This window comes from Hypanus sabinus, chromosome 19, assembly GCF_030144855.1.
Source record: "Hypanus sabinus isolate sHypSab1 chromosome 19, sHypSab1.hap1, whole genome shotgun sequence".
NCBI lineage: Eukaryota > Metazoa > Chordata > Chondrichthyes > Myliobatiformes > Dasyatidae > Hypanus > Hypanus sabinus.
In genome coordinates this window covers 923,207-939,231 of record NC_082724.1, presented here as the reverse complement: position 1 = coordinate 939,231, position 16,025 = coordinate 923,207, and the positions used below count along the sequence as shown (strand labels likewise).

At 46.1% G+C, this 16,025-nt stretch overlaps 1 protein-coding gene across 1 annotated transcript; it reads right to left on the bottom strand.

Moving 5' to 3' along the window:
- Nucleotides 1–9,111: 9,111 nt before the first annotated feature.
- On the bottom strand, nt 9,112–16,025 carry LOC132378128 (hyaluronidase-like). The gene is made up of 3 exons (XM_059944868.1): nt 15,036–16,025; nt 10,950–11,039; nt 9,112–9,498 (listed from the first exon to the last, which is right to left on the bottom strand). Exons 1-3 carry the CDS (start codon nt 16,008–16,010, stop codon nt 9,112–9,114), a joined length of 1,452 nt encoding a protein of 483 aa, XP_059800851.1. The 5' UTR covers nt 16,011–16,025.

Sequence of the window (16,025 nt, the reverse complement as noted above, 5' to 3'; positions counted from 1 at the left end):
GTCAAAGTTTTATCTCTTGTATCAAATTGCTATATCTATGTCCTACCGCCTCTGTTTTGACTAATTCTCAGCAATCCCAGTTATTTAACCTTAAACGTGGCACCTGTCAAGGATGCCCTTTCTTTTTGATTTGGCTGTAGAACCTCTGGCGATAGCATTCTGAAGCTGTCCTGAATTGACCGGGATTTGGAGGGGGGTGTTGAGCATGAAGTTTCTCTTTATGCTGATGATCTATTACTTTTTCTTTCAAATCTGTCCACATCCTTACCTCCAATGTTTTCACTTCTTGATCAGTTTTCTGGCTATAAACTTAATTTACATAAGAGTGAACTTTTCCCAATTAATAAAGCACAAGTATTAGCATTTCGTGACCTCCCCTTTAAGGTAGTTCATAATCAATTTACTTACCTTGGTATTACAGTTACAAGGAAGTTTAAAGATCTTTTTCATGAAAATTTTGCCAATCTTTTATACACTACAAAACAGAGTATCTCACAATGGTCACCTCTATCTACGTACTTGGTAGGTCGTATTAATGTTATTAAAATGTACGTTCTCCCTAAATTTTTATATTTATTTCAATCTATTCCAATTTTTATTTCTAAAACCTTTTTTGATTCCTTAGACTCTATTATTTTGTCCTATCTGTGGAAGAATGGGCGTTCTAGAATTAATAAAGTTTATCTTCAAAAATCTGAAAAAGAGGGTGGCATGACCTTACCTAATTTTCGTTTATACTACTGGGCAGCTAACATTTGTTGCCTTATCTTCTGGTCTTTTTTTCATAGCCAATCTGATTGCCCTAATTGGATAGCAATGGAGCTGAATTCCACTAAAGATCTATCTATTTCTGCACTTCTTGGTTCTGCACTCCCTAGTAGTTTGTCTAGACTAATTGTTAATCCTCTTGTTAGACATACTTTGCGAATATGGGCCCAGTTTAGGAAATTTTATGGTTTTTATGGTTTTTCCCTTTCTAGTCCTATCTTACATAATCATCTTTTTCTACCTACTATGTATGATTCAACATTCTATGATTGGTATAGAAAGGGCATTAGGCATTTTGAAGATCTTTTTATCAATAATTGCTTCGCTTTCTTTCAACAGCTCTCTGCTAAGTTCAATCTTCCTAATGCCCATTTCTTTAGATACCTCCAAATCAGACACTTTATCAATCCTTTAATTCCCAACTTCCCTGAAATGCCCGAGAAAAATGCTATGGATTTCTTTCTTTCTTCCTTTCTATTAATCCACTGGGTAAAGGCTTAATATCCTTTATCTGTGATAAATTAGTATCCTTACGGTGTGCCCCTGTGGATAAAATCAGAATGGCTTGGGAGCATGACTTAAATATCCCTTTATCTGATGAGGTTTGGGACTCAATTCTCAAATCGGTTAATTCAACTTCTCGCTGTGCTTGCCACTGTCTTTTACAGTTTAAGATTGTTCATAGGGCCCATCTGTCCAAATCTAAATTATCTCGATTTTACCCTAATATTAGTCCTCTTTGTGATAAATGCAAAAGGGGCGAGGCCTCTCTTATTCATATGTATTGGACCTGTCCTAGCTTAGAGAAATTTTGGAAAGATGTTTTTATAACCTTATCTTGTATTCTGAATCACCACTTAGAACATAACCCTTTAATTGCTCTGTTTGGTTTCTTGGGTGAGACAGATATACGCTTGAGTTCGACTAAATGTCGAATATTATCTTTTGCTTCTTTCCTGGCTAGACGTCTAATCCTCCTTAGATGGAGAGATGTTGCCCCGCCCACGCATGCTAAATGGCTTAACGATATCATGTCCTGTTCAGACCTTGAAAAAAATTCATTATTCAATTCTTAATTCGGATATAAAGTTTCATAAGGTCTGGGGACCTTTTATTGAGTATTTTCATAAGTTTCCTCTTAATTAAGTTTTTTTAGTCCCTTGCTTTCAGCTCTTTTTTTTGGTAGTAGGCATTATTATCTTCTGTTTTCAAGTGTATTTACAGTTTTGGGGGTTTCAATGTTCTGATTTATATTTTCTACATTTTGTTTTGGTTGGTCTGGAGTTTTTTTTGTTGTGGGGCTTGGGGTGGACACTAACTTTACATGACTTCAACTTGGGTGCTTTCTCAATTATCTTATTTTGTATTTTATTACTATTGTATGTTTATCTTGCACTGTACTAATTTCTTACTTTGTTTTTGGGTTTTTTTTGTTTGTAGTGTTGTAGAAAATGCATTAAAAAATCTATTAAAAAAAAGCCACCAACATAATCTCATCCACCCCAGACGTTCTCTCTTCTCCGCCTCCCATTGGGCAGAAGACACAAATGCCTGAAAGCACGTCCCACCAAGCTCATGGACAGCTTCTACCTCAATATTCTGAGACTATTAAATGGTCCCTTGCACCTTATTGTCAACTTGCACGGAACTTTCTCAGTAACTGTAACAATTTACTCAGCATTGTTATCTCAAAGCACTGATGTGATGAAATGAACTGTCTGGTCAGCATACAAAACAAAGTTTTTCAGGGTACCTCAGTACATGTGACAATAATAAACCAATTTACCAGAAAAGTGTACATGCAGTAAATGGCAGGACTGCGCAGACACTAATGTACAGAGAGGTCTTGGGGTACAAGTCCACAGCTCTCTGAAAGTGGCCGCACAGGCAAGCAGGGTAGTTATAAATGCTGGCCTTCATCCGTCCTGGCTGATATGCAGGTGCCATACGGAGTATAAAAGTCAGGAAGTCGTGGTGTAGCTCTGTGCTTTGGTTAGGCCACACTTGGAGCATCGTGTGCAGTTCTGCTCACAGGATGCTGTCTGGGTTAGAGTGCATTGGTCATAAGGAGAGGCTGGACAAACTTGGGTCCTTTCCTCTGGAACGGTGGAGGCGGAGAGGAGATCTGATAGAGTTTTATAAAATTATGCGGGACATAGATAGACATAGTTAGTCTCTTCCGAAGATCATCATCATTATGTGCCGTGTCATATACTGGGTGACAAAGGTCACATGATCATTATTGTTCTTGGCATTTTCTTCTACAAAAGTAGTTTGCCATTGCCTTCTTCTGGGCAGTGTCTTTACAAGATGGGTGACCCCAGCCATTATCAATACTCTCCAGAGATTTAAGTGGTCGCATAATCAGGACTCGTGATCTGCACCAGATGCTCATACGACCATCCACCACTTGCTCCCACGACTTCACTTGACCCTGATGGGAGCCCTAAGCAGGTGCTACACCTTGCCCAAGGGTGACCTGCAGGCTATAGAACCATAGAACACCACAGCACAGTACAGGCCCTTCAGCCTTCCATGTTGTGCCAACCCATATAATCCTTAAAAAAAAGTACTAAACCCACACTATCCCATAACCCTCCATTTTACTTTAATCCATGTGCCTGTCCAAGAGGCTCTTAAATACCCCTAGTGTTTTAGCCTCCACCACCATCCCTGGCAAGTCATTCCAGGCACTCACAACCCTCTGTGTAAAAAAACTTACCTCTGATGTCTCCCCTAAACTTCCCTCCCTTAATTTTGTACATATGCCCTCTGGTGTTTGCTATTGGTGCCCTGGGAAACAGGTACTGACTATCCACCCTATCTATAGACCTCTATCAAGACCCCTTTCATTCTTCTACACTCCAACGAGAAAAGACCCAGCTCTGATAACCTTGCTTCATATGACTTGTTCTCCAAACCACGCAACATCCTGGTAAATCTCCTCTGCACCCTCTCTATAGCTTCCACATCCTTCCTATAATGAGGTGACCAGAATTGAACACAATACTCTTAAGTGCGGTCTCACCAGAGATTTGTAGAGTTGCAACATGACCTCTCTACTCTTGAACTCAATCCCCCTATTAATGAAGCCTAGCATCCCATAGCCTTCTTAACTACCCTATCAACCTGCACAGCGACCTTGAGGGATGTATGGATTTGAACCCCAAGGTCCCTTTGTTCCTCCACACTCTTAAGTAATTGACCATTAATCCTGTACTCAGTCTTCTGGTTTGTCCTTCCAAACTGCATCACCTCACACTTGTCCGGATTGAACTCCATTTGCCATTTTTCTGCCCAACTCTGCAGCCTGTCTATATCCTCTTGTAACCTTCGACAACCTACAGCTTCATCCACAACTCCTCCAATCTTCGTGTCATCTGCAAACTTACCCATCCTTCCGCCTCTACATCCAGGTCATTTATAAAAATCACAAATAGCAGGGGTCTCAGGACAGACCCCTGCGACACTCCACTAGTCACCGACCTCCAGGAAGAATACTTTCCTTCCACAATGACCCTCTGCTTTCTTCCTTTCTTTCTTTCTTCCAATTTTTTATCCAAACAGCCAAGGTTCCACTGATCCCATGCCTCATGACTTTCTGGATGAGTCTCTCATGAGGGACCTTGTCAAATGCTCTGCTAAAGTCCATGTAGACCACATCCACTGCCCTACCCTCATCAATTTCTTTTGTTACCTCTCCAAAAAATTCAGTCAGGCTCGTGAGGCACGATCTTCCCTTCACAAAGCCATGTTGACTATCCATGAGTAGACTGTACTTCTCCAACTGCTCGTAGATCCTATCCTTAGGAATCCTTTCCAGTAGTTTGCATACCACCGACGTAAGACTCACTGGTCTATAGTTCCCAGGTTTCTCCCTATTACCTTTTTTAAACAAGGGAACTACATTTGCCATTCTCCAGTCCTCCGGCACAAGTTAGATATGGGCCTTGTGGCTAAAGGGATCAGTGGGTATGGAGAGAAAGCAGATACGGGGTTTTGAGTTGGATGATCAGCCATGATCATACTGAATGGCGGTGCAGGCTCAAAGGGCTGAATGGCCTACTCCTGCACCTATTTTCTATGTTTCTATGTTTCCCCTGCAGCCAAAGAGGATTCAAGGATCATAGCTAATGCTCCTGTGATCTCTTCTCTCAATTCCCACAACAACCTGGGGTGTATCATATCCAGCCCTGGGGATTTATCGATCTTAATGTTTTTAAGAAGATCCAGCACTTCTTCTTCCTTAATCTCCACATTGTCCAGCACACAGGCCTGCTCTACTTCGACCTCATCCTGATCAAGATCCTTTTCACTTGTGAATACTGAAGCAAAGTATTCATTTAGGACCTCCCCAACCTCCTCCACCTCCAGGCAGGAGGTGTCCTTCGTCTTTGTTCCGCCCCAATTTGTGGACTCTGAACTGATTCTTGCTCTTGGATAATCTAATCAGAGCAATTGAATGTGGACACAAGGAACTTCAGGTAACGACCTGCTAAATCTGAGGCCATTCTTGGAGGAGTAGCTACTTATTATGTAAAATAATAACAGACCTACCAAAGAGGTAATCTGTAATCTCATTAGACTCTCTCTGTGTTGCCTCATCTAACTGGTTTGGACCTGTCAGAGTTTAGAGACTCAAGGCTGGGGTGGGCAGAACCATGAAACAATGTTGGTTGTAACCGTGTACAATGACCAGTAAGAAGGTGACCCAGATAGGTCAGGTGACCATGAGCCAATGGGATGGAGATCCAATGGGCTCAATTGTTGAGGAACAGTACAAGACTCAGGAGATACAAATACGCAGGGGCGATAACTCTCCAGCAATCAGAGACCAACCATCGCAGATTAGGAGGACTCCATGGACACATGGCAATCGGGACCACGAGGAACACCTGGCCAGTGTAGACTCCTTTCCTGGGTAATACCTTTTCTCTTCATTAACTATTCATGGAGGGTCAGGGAATCCAGTAGGGTGCACACATGTAGATAGTTTGTGAACCCTCATGCTTTTTAATTGAAACATTAAAAGTTACTTATTGGTAAATACAAATTCTCTGTGCTTCACTTATCATTATTACAAGGGGTGATTCTTGTTACAAGGTGGTTGAGGGCTTCAAGTTCCCAGGTATTAACCACCAACAATTTTTCCTGGTGCAACCACATAGCCATCATGGCCAAGAAACTCACCAACACCTCTGTTTCCTCAGAAGGCTAAAGCAATTCAGCATGTTCCTATCGACCCTCACCAATTTTTAGTGAAGTACCATACAAAGCATTCTATTCAGATGTCCGAGGAACAGTCAATGGGCCGAACTTACACTCTGCGTATAACCACAAGAAATCACAGAGCGTTGTGCTGTGTTTTGATCATGGAAACCATTCTCCTCTCCACGGACTTCACACTGCCACAGTAACGCACCCACCCCAGACATTGTCTCTTCTCCCCTCTCCCACCAGGCTCAAGGATAGCTGTTATTAGACTATTGAATGGCCCCCTAGCACAATAAGATAGAATCTTGAACTCACAATCTTCCTCGTTATGGCCTTGCACCTTACTGTCTACCCACACTGTACTCTGTAAGTGTAACATTTTACTCCGCATTGTTTTTTTTTCCCTTGTACCACCTCGATGCACTGAAATGAAACTGTGGATCATTTACAAAACATGATATACTGTACCTTGGTATGCGCAACAGTATTAAACCAGCTACCTAGCTCCTTCACTTTCTCCTGTGCCCTCGTCTAAAGTCACTTACTCCCGCCTACCGTGTCGGGAGCAGGCCACAGGGGAGGGAGAGGGGGATCAGATCGCTCGTGGGAGGGAAAACTCTCAGTCCAATCACAAACTGCAGATGCTGGAAGTCCAAAGCAACACAAACAAAATGCTGGAGGAATTCAGGACTCAGTCCTGATAAGAACACAAAACATAGGAGCAGAATTAGGCCATTCAGCCCATTGAGTCTACTCTGCCATTCTATCATGGCTGATCCCAGATTCCACTCAACCCCATACATCTGCCTTCTCACTATATCTTTTGACGCCCCAATCAATCAGGAAACTATCAACCACTTTAAATATACCCACAAACTTAGCCTCCACCGCAGCCTGTGGCAGAGCTTTCCACAGATACACTACTCTCTGGCTTAAAAAAAGACGTCCTTACCTCTGTTATAAAAGGTCACCCCTCTATTCTGAGGCTGCGCCCTCTAGTTCTGGAAGTTGTGAATACCCTCAACACAGGAAACACCCTCTTCACATCCACCTTATCCAGTCCTCCCAACATTCAGTAAGTTTCAATGAGATCCCCCACACACTCCTCTAAATTCTAATGAGTATCGGCCCAAAGCTGATAAACGTCCCTCATTTTTTAACCCTTTCACTCTTGGAATCATCCCTATCAAATTCCTTTTGAAAATCCAAGTAAACTCCTCTCCTTTGTCCTCCCCACTGATTACTGAAGTGTCTCGATGAGTGTACCGATGAAGGATCCTGATCCAAAACATTGACTGTACTCTTTTTCATTGATGCCGCCTGGCCTGCAGAGTTCCTCCAGCATTTTGTGTGTGTAGTTCGGGCAATGTAACGCCCAATGTCAGGTATCATGAGCTGGCGGCCCGATTTGTCAACCAGTGGAGTTCTTCCAGCATTTTGCGTGTGACTCTCAGTCCAAGCCAGTTTGTTTCCCAGCATGACCGGTTAATGGGATGGGGAGCAGTGCGGGAGAAGGTGAGCGTGTCGGTCGGGGTGATGCAAGGGCACAGGAAGGAAAGCGGGACAAGAGCGCAGTGAGGCATGGGAGAGGGGTGAGGCCAGGCCAAGGCAGTAGCATGGAGCACAGGACGGGGGCACAGGATGGGCTGGGTCGAGGCCAGGAACCTGAATCTCCCTCCGGGTTTCTCCTGGTTGCATGACAATGGCTGACCCCAAGAAATGAAAACACCACCTTGGTAAATGTCGCCCAGTCCGGTCAATGACACATGGGGATGTCCCTCCATGACCAAGGATGGTGTACTGGTAGCAACTGAACTCCCAGACACAGCAACTGGGAAGATTTTACATCCAAGACACAGTGAACTGTAGTCATTGATTCAATAAAATCCCAGTGTTTATCAACATGCCGACCAAGATTACCTTTTAAGTCCCATTTGTTCAGATTTGGCCTATATCCAACTAAACCAGGGGTTCCCGACCTTTGTTATGCCATATACCCCTATCATTAACTGAGGGGTCAGCAAACCCCAGGTTGGGAACCCCTGCTCTAAACCCTTCCTATCCACTGCATGCAGAGAAGACATGCAGGGGCTCATCCACTGAGAAAGTTTGGGGAGAACTCAGGATTAAGAATGATTCAGTCACTATGATGGGGTAACAAGCTTGGCCTCCCAATTGCCAGTGGGAGATGGAGGAACAGATCTGTCTCAGGTTATGAAAAGATGTAAAAGCTTCAGTTTGTGTTGTGAGTAACTTCATTTTCTCCATAGGTGGTCCAGATTTCCATTATGCAAGAGGCGTAGGTGGGGCAGAAGTTGCAAGGTGGGTTTCTTGGCACAGTATCTAGATAATCCAATTAGGGAAGGGGCTGTTCTAGACCGTTATTGAGAAGTAGGCCAGGTCAGGCAATTGGGAACAGTGATTATAACTCAATCAATGGAGGAGATGCAAAAAATACTCACTAGGATGTTGCCTGCTGGAGAGGCTGAGTTTGTCTTCTCTGGAGGACCCAATAGAGGTGTTGGAAGGTAGGACTGGATAGTGAGGTAGTAAAAATATTTTCCCTATGGTGTGAGGGGATGACATGAGGACACAGGTTAAAGCGAGAGGGAGGGAATGGGGGGGGGGGAGCTATTTTCACATGAGTAAGTGGCTGGAATCTGGAACTCTCTGTCCAGTGGGGAGGTGGAGGCAGGGACCTCATTTAAAAGCATTGAGACCTGAAACACCCTGAATCAGGGGTATAGATAAGGTAAATGCAAGCAGGCTATTTCCACTGAGGTTGGATGAAACTACAACTACAGGTTATGGGTTATGGGTTAAGGGTGAAAGGTGAGATATTGAAGGGGAACCTAAGGGGTAATTTCTTCACTTAGAAGGTGATGAGAGTGTGGAATGAGCTGCCAGTAGAACTGGTGGATGCGGGCTTGATTTCAAATTTAAGTGAAGTTTGAAAAGGTACATGGATGGGAGGGCTATGGTCCTGGTGCTTAATAGACTAGCATGGAACAAATGGCCTGATTCTATAACTTTGCGTGTAACAGCAACAACAATCATGTAGAATTAACAATGCCAGTCAGCTTAATAACTTTCAGGAAGTTGTCTTCATTTTGGGAAAGATGGCTCCTGTCAGCAGAGGAACTGGATCAGCATCAGCAGTGGGAGAAAAGCCATGGTGAAGACAGACTGTTCACTATGAGGTGCCACTGAGCTATCCTCAAAGTGGCTGCAACGTAAACCACTCCAGCCCTTGTAGCACTGACAGTGGAAGTGGGCTCGAATCCACCTCTGGTCCGAGTACTTGAGACGGCCTTTAACATAGATTCTTTCCCGGGTCACCATGTGGAAGGACTTGCGACTCAGGTGTAAGAAGGCATCATCCTCGGGCCACTTGCGGTAACATCTCCCATGTTTCCTGCACAGCATGTGACTGCATAAACGGGCGGCCATTGTCACATTCAAAATGTAGGGGCCCAGGATGTTTTTCAGATTATCCTTCACACTCTGGCAGTTTTCCTGCATAGAGAGAGGACACAGAATGTCAGCACCTTCTAATTCCTGTGCGTTAATATCTCAGGTTACCTGTCCTGGGCCCAACACACAGATGCAATCATGATAAAGTTGGGCTAGTACCTCAACTTTCTGAGAAGTCTAAGGAGACTAGGCTTGTCACTGAATACTCTAACAAACTTCCACAGATTTACTGTACATCACCTACACACTTACTCTGTAGCTAGAGCACTTTATTTTGCACTGTGACTGTTTTCCCTTGTTCTACCTCAATGCGTAATGATCCGATTTGAAAGAACAGTATGCAAGACAAGTCTTTCACTGTATCTCAGTACATATAACAATAATAAACTAATTCCAGTATCTGTACCTCACTGTGACAACAACATCAACTTGACTTGGCAACATTCAACCCTGGCTGGTTTGCCATCAGCTCCTTTCTCATTTAGTTAGCAAGCCATCGAGACCTTCCTGACCAAACCCACCAAGTCCAGCTCACAGATCCACTGAGGCTGGCAGCAGGAAGGTATCATTCAGTGCAGTCATGTGATAGATCACAGCAATGGCTTCTGATGAGGTCCTAAATGGGCACAACAGGAAAGCAATCACTCAGCACAGAAATACCCTTCAGCCCACCAAGGTGCTTGTCTCAGTTCCTTGTATCTCTTAAATGCTGTTCATGTACCTGCTTCAACTACTTCCTCTGGCAGCCCATTCCATATACCCACTGCCCTCTGGGTGAAAAAGTTGTAGCTTTTCTCTGCACAGTCCCTCAAATTCCAGCAATGTCCTCATAAATCTCCTCCATGCTCTCTGCAACTCAATGCTCTCTGGTTTTGGACTCTCAGGGCATTTCTGTGCAGTGATGTAGCAGAACTCGGTGACCCTGGTTCGTCAGTGACTGCCCACACATTTCACGGTGTAAACCCCCAAAACCCATCTACAGCTCCACTGTTCATTTGAGGTACTGGCCAACATCCTAGGGCATCCCCAATGATGTCACCACAAAACAATGGGTCATTACACCACACAGGTGTGTGAAGTATGCCAGTATGAGCGTGTAAGGAAAGTAAGTGAGAGCAGGTGTGTGAAGCACGCCACTGTGAAAGTGTAAGGGAAGTGAGTGTGATCAGGTGTGTGAAGCTCGTCAGTGAGAGTGTGTAAGGGAAGTGAGTGTGAAGAGGTTTTGAGGCACACCATTGTGTGTGTAAGGGAAGTAAAAGTGATCAGGTGTGTGAAGCTCATCAGTGAGAGTGTGTAAGGGAAGTGAGGGTGAAGAGGTTTTTGAGGCACACCATTGTGAGTGTGTAAGGTAAGTAAGAATGTGTAAGGGAAGTGAGTCTGATCAAGTGTGTGAAGCATGCCATTGTGTCTGTAAAGGAAGTTGGGTGCAATTAGGTGTGATGCACACCAGTGTGAGTGTGTAAGGGAAATGAGTGAAAGACCGTGCTCCCTACCGTGGTTCTGGAGAAGTCGATAGACCCCCAGAGAACTACTCCACTTGCCCCCAAGGCTGCAATCTCTCCAATGGTGTGTATCAGATCAACCTGTAACACAAGGCAACAGATGAGGAGGGAAGGGCGACAGGGGTGGGGCTGCAGGGAAAGGAGTGGGATGGGAGAGCCTGTAGCAGGTGATGGGGAGAGGGTGATTGGGGGAGGGGGAGAGAGATGAATGATTAACAATAACCATCCAGAAGATGAGGGAGTGAGCGAGCTAACGGGATGTGGGCTAATCCTGTCAACAGGAAATCAAGGTCAGCAGTTCCCGGGTGGGGACTGATCTGCAGGAAGTGTTCTGGGAGTGGTTGGAACGATGCCGACGGACCCTTCATTAACACGGTCCGCAGGGACAATGTAAAGAAAAGAGGCTGGCTTTGTTCTCAGGAGAACGGAGCTTAGATGGCATAGTGGAGGGACGAATTTAAAAACCTACAGGACTCCATCTAAATATCTCCTTATCTGATGAGAGCTGGGACTCGATTCTCAAATCGGTTAACTCAACCTCTCTTTGTGCTCGCCATTGCCTTTTACAGTTTAAGATTGTTCATAGAGCCCATATCTCTAAATCTAAACTATCTCGATTCTACCCTGACATTAGTCCGCTCTGTGATAAATGCAAGAGGGGCGAGGCCTCTCTCATTCATATGTACTGGTTCTGTCCTAGCTTGGAGAAATTTTGGAAAGATGTCTTCACTATGTTATCGTATATTCTGAATCAGCACCTAGAACCAAACCCCTTAATTGCTTTGTTCGGTTTCTGGGGCGAGACAGATTTACGTCTGAGTCCGACCAAATGCCGAATATTATCCTTTGCCTCTCTCCTGGCTAGACGCTTGATCCTCCTCAGATGGAGAGATGTTGCCCCATGCTCCTCCTCAGATGGAGAGATGTTGCCTCATGCTCAATGGCTTAACGACATTATGGCCTGCTTGGACCTCGAAAAAATTCATTATTCAGTTCTTAATTCGGACCTAAAGTTCCATAAGGTCTGGGGACCTTTTATCGAGCACTTTCATAACCTTCCTCTTGACTAGGGTTTTTTTCTTTTCTGTCCCTTGCTTTCAGCTCCCTTTTTTTTCTGGTAGTAGGCATTATTATCCTCTGTTGCTAAGTGTATTCACAGTCTGGGAGTTTGATTGTCCTGATTTATATTCTCTATATTGTGTTGTGGTTGGTCTGGAGTTTTTTTTTGGTGTTGTGGGGCTTGGGGAGGATACTAAGTTTACGTCTTCAATTTAGGTGCTTTTTTAAAAAAATCTCTTTCTTTGTATCATATTGTCATTGTATGCTTAATTTTGCACTGTATTAATGTTCCTCATTGTGATTTGGGGTTTTTTAATTTGTAAAATGTATTAAAAAAACTAATAAAAAAAACCTACAGAACTCCATTTGAATAGCTCCACTCATGGGTTCTCTGGACACACTGGCAAAAGAGAGATAAAATGTAGGATAAATGTGTAAATAAAATGTGGGAATGCTGGAAGCACTCAGCATGTCAGGCAATATCAGTAGAGAGAAGAAACAGTTAATGATCCTTCAAACATTGGTGGAGTCGTGGACAGTGAAGAAGGACATCAAATGATACAGTAGGATATAGATCAGTTACAGATATGGGCAGAGAGATGGCAGAAGGAGCTTAATCCTGGAAAGTGTGAGATGTTGCACCTTGAGAGGATAGATATAAGAGAAAGTGTATAGTAAAGGACAATACCCTTAACAGCATTGATGTACAGAGAGATCTTGGGGTGCAAGTCCATAACTACTGAAAGGGTGGTACAGAAGGTGTACCATGTGCTCCCCATCATTTGCAACAATGACTATGTCAAGAACTCATGTTACATCTCTGTAGGCAGAATTATTGTGTGCAGTTCTGATCACCTGATTACAGGAAGGGTGTGGAAGCTTTGGAAAGGGTGCAGAGGAGGTTCACCACGATGCTGCCTGGATTAGAAAGCATTAGGAATAAGGAGAGGTTGGACAAACTTGGATTTCTTTTGGCAGTGTCAGAGGCTGAAGGGAGATCTGAGAGAATTTTATAAAGGTATGAGAGGCTCAGATAAGGTGGACAGTCGTTTTCTCAGGATGGAAATGGCATGGATTTAAGGTGAGAAAGGAAGATTTCAAGGGGCATGTGTGAGGAAGTTTTTTTTGATTTTACAGAGTTTGGTGAGTGCCTGGAATCTGCTGCCTGGGGAGAGGGTGGAGGCAAACACAACCAATGTGTTTAAGAGGCTGCTAGATAGGCACAGGACCAGGGAATGGACAGATATGGACCTTGTGCTGGCACGTGGGATTGGTTTAATTTGGTATTGTGTTCACTAAAAACACTGTGGGGCCCCAAGTGCTGTACTGATCTGTGTTCGAGCTGGGAGAGTTGGAGGTGAATAGGTTTTTAGGTGTAGAGAAACTGGTTTTGAGTGTTGGTTTCCTTCTCTGAGAAGCTTCAGCTGGACTAAACCTGCCACATTGGGGATTGCTCCCTCACTGCCCCTCCCACAGTGTGCGACTCCCTCACCTCCCGCTCCCGCAGTATGCAACTCCCTCACTGTCCCTCCCACAGTGAGATTCCCCCTCACCACCCCTCCCACAGTGTGCGACTCCCTCACCACCTCTCCCATAGTGTGCTACTCCCTCACCACCCCTCCCACAGTGTATGACTACTCCCTCACCACCCCTCCCACAGTGAGATTCTCCCTCACTGCCCCTCCCACAGTGTGCGACTCCCTCACCACCCCTCCCACTGTGCGTGACTACTCCCTCACCGGCCCCCACAGTGCTACTCCCTCACCGCCCGCTCCCACAGTGATTCTCCCTTACCACCCCTCCCAGTGAGATTCTCCCTCACTGCCCCTCCCACAGTGTGCGACTCCCTCACCACCCCTCCCACTGTGTGTGACTACTTCCTCACCTCCCCTCCCACAGTGAGATTCTCCCTCACCGCCCCCCCCAATGTGACTACTCCCTCACCGCCCCTCCCACTGTTTGTGACTACTCCCTCACCGCCCCCCCACAGTGAGATTCTCCCTCACCGCCCCTCCCACTGTGTGTGACTACTCCCTCACTGCCCCTCCCACAGTGAGATTCTCCCTCACCGCCCCTCCCACAGTGAGATTCTCCCTCACCGCCCCTCCCACTGTGCGTGACTACTCCCTCACTGCCCCTCCCACAGTGAGATTCTCCCTCACCGCCCCCCCTCAGTGCTACTCCCTCACCACTCCTCCCACAGTGAGATTCTCCCTCACCACCCCCCCACAGTGTGCAACTCCCTAACTGCCCCTCCCAGTGTGCTGCTCCCTCACCACTCCTCCCAGAGATTCTCCCTCACCGCCCCTCCCAGTGTTTGTGACTACTCCCTCACCGCCCCTCCCACTGTGTGTGACTACTCCCTCACCTCCCGCTCCCACAGTGAGATTCTCCCTCACAGCCCCTCCCACAGTGAGATTCTCCCTCACCGCCCCTCCCACTGTGCGTGACTGCTCCCTCACCGCCCCTCCCACTGTGTGTGATTACTTCACCTCCCCTCCCACAGTGAGATTCTCCCTCACCGCCCCTCCCACTGTGCGTGACTGCTCCCTCACCGCCCCTCCCACTGTGTGTGACTACTTCACCTCCCCTCCCACAGTGAGATTCTCCCTCTCCGCCCCTCCCACAGTGAGGTTGTCCCTGACTGCCTCTCCCATTGTGCGTGACTACTCTCTCACTGCCCCTCCCACAGTGCACTACTCCCTCACCGCCCCTCCCACAGTGAGATTCTCCCTCACCGCCCCTCCCACTGTGCGTGACTACTCCCTCACCTCCCGCTCCCACAGTGAGATTCTCCCTCACCGCCCCCCTCAGTGTGCTACTCCCTCACCGCCCCTCCCACAGTGAGATTCTCCCTCACCGCCCCTCCCACTGTGCATGACTACTCCCTCACCACCCCTCCCAGTAAGATTCTCCCTCATGCCTCTCATAGTTTTTATCTTTGACATCAAAGGTTTCACTGTACATGTAACAACAATAAAGCAGTTCCAAATCCAGTTCCTATCCGGATGCACCCACCTGTGTCAGAGGTTTGAGGGTTTCAGCGTAGTGCGAGCGGGTGTATACGAAGACAGGCCGTGCGTACTTGGAGCCCGACATCAGTGCTACTCGCATGGCCTCTGTCACTCGGTATCTGGCATAGAGCTTCACTCGTTTGCAAGACTTTAACCGTTCCTCCACGTAGACGGACGGAAAAAGAGCATTACTCTGTGCCCACAACCAGCCCAGATCATTGTTGCGTTTAATCTCGACTGCGGGACAGCGGCCATCGTACTCGGCATATTCATGCCCGTAATGGTAGTTGTAACAGTCAGGGAAGAGGTAGTAGCCCCAGAGTGCCGCAGGTCTCAGCTGCTGGCCCAGTTTCAGGGTGCTGCTGAGGAAGAGCCTTGCGGCCTTGTCAAACTCCACCTGGGCTTGCTTCTCTATCTGCTGGAAAGAGCTTTCTGGGTGTCGGGCCCGGACAATGTCCTGTGACTTGTTCCTGTAGATGATTTTGGAGCCCCAGTTCCTCCAGTAGAGGGGTCGCCATTCTTCCCAGTCAATAACAGCCAGGCCCCTGTAGTTCCTGGATAAATACCTCTGTACATCAACCCTCATCGCTTTGCTGTGCTCCTTCAGACTGGCGTTCTGGGGACAGCCCCCATTAATTGGATCGTCACCCATGTAGTAGGGATACTTGCCCAATTGTGCAATATAAAATATGGTGATGTTCTCTCCCATAAAGACTTCATTTTTATTTGTCACGATCCCATAGTCACCCAGGTGGAGGTCAACCCCTCGGTGAGTGCTGCATTTCTCAGTCGGAATGTTCCAGAAGACGAGGAAGGGCTGGTCTTTCATTATAGGGGGTATAGCTTGTTTGGTGGGGTTGCTGTGGGTGACATGGGCAAACATCACCAAGCACAGGGTGGTACAGAGGGGGTAAGCTGTAGGGAGAGGTGTCTGGTGTACACAGTATTGCCAACTTGGTCCACACCAATGCCAATCCATCAAGCCTGCTACAAC

Excerpts from the sequence above, each read along its gene's own strand:
- LOC132378128 (XM_059944868.1), bottom strand. The coding sequence starts at position 16,010 with ATGGATTGGCATTGGTGTGGACCAAGTTGGCAATACTGTGTACACCAG. Across the intron at positions 11,040-15,035 it reads CCCTCAAACCTCTGACACAG|GTTGATCTGATACACACCAT; the intron begins GTGGGTGCATCC and ends CTTGTGTTACAG. Across the intron at positions 9,499-10,949 it reads TCGACTTCTCCAGAACCACG|GAAAACTGCCAGAGTGTGAA; the intron begins GTAGGGAGCACG and ends CTCTCTATGCAG.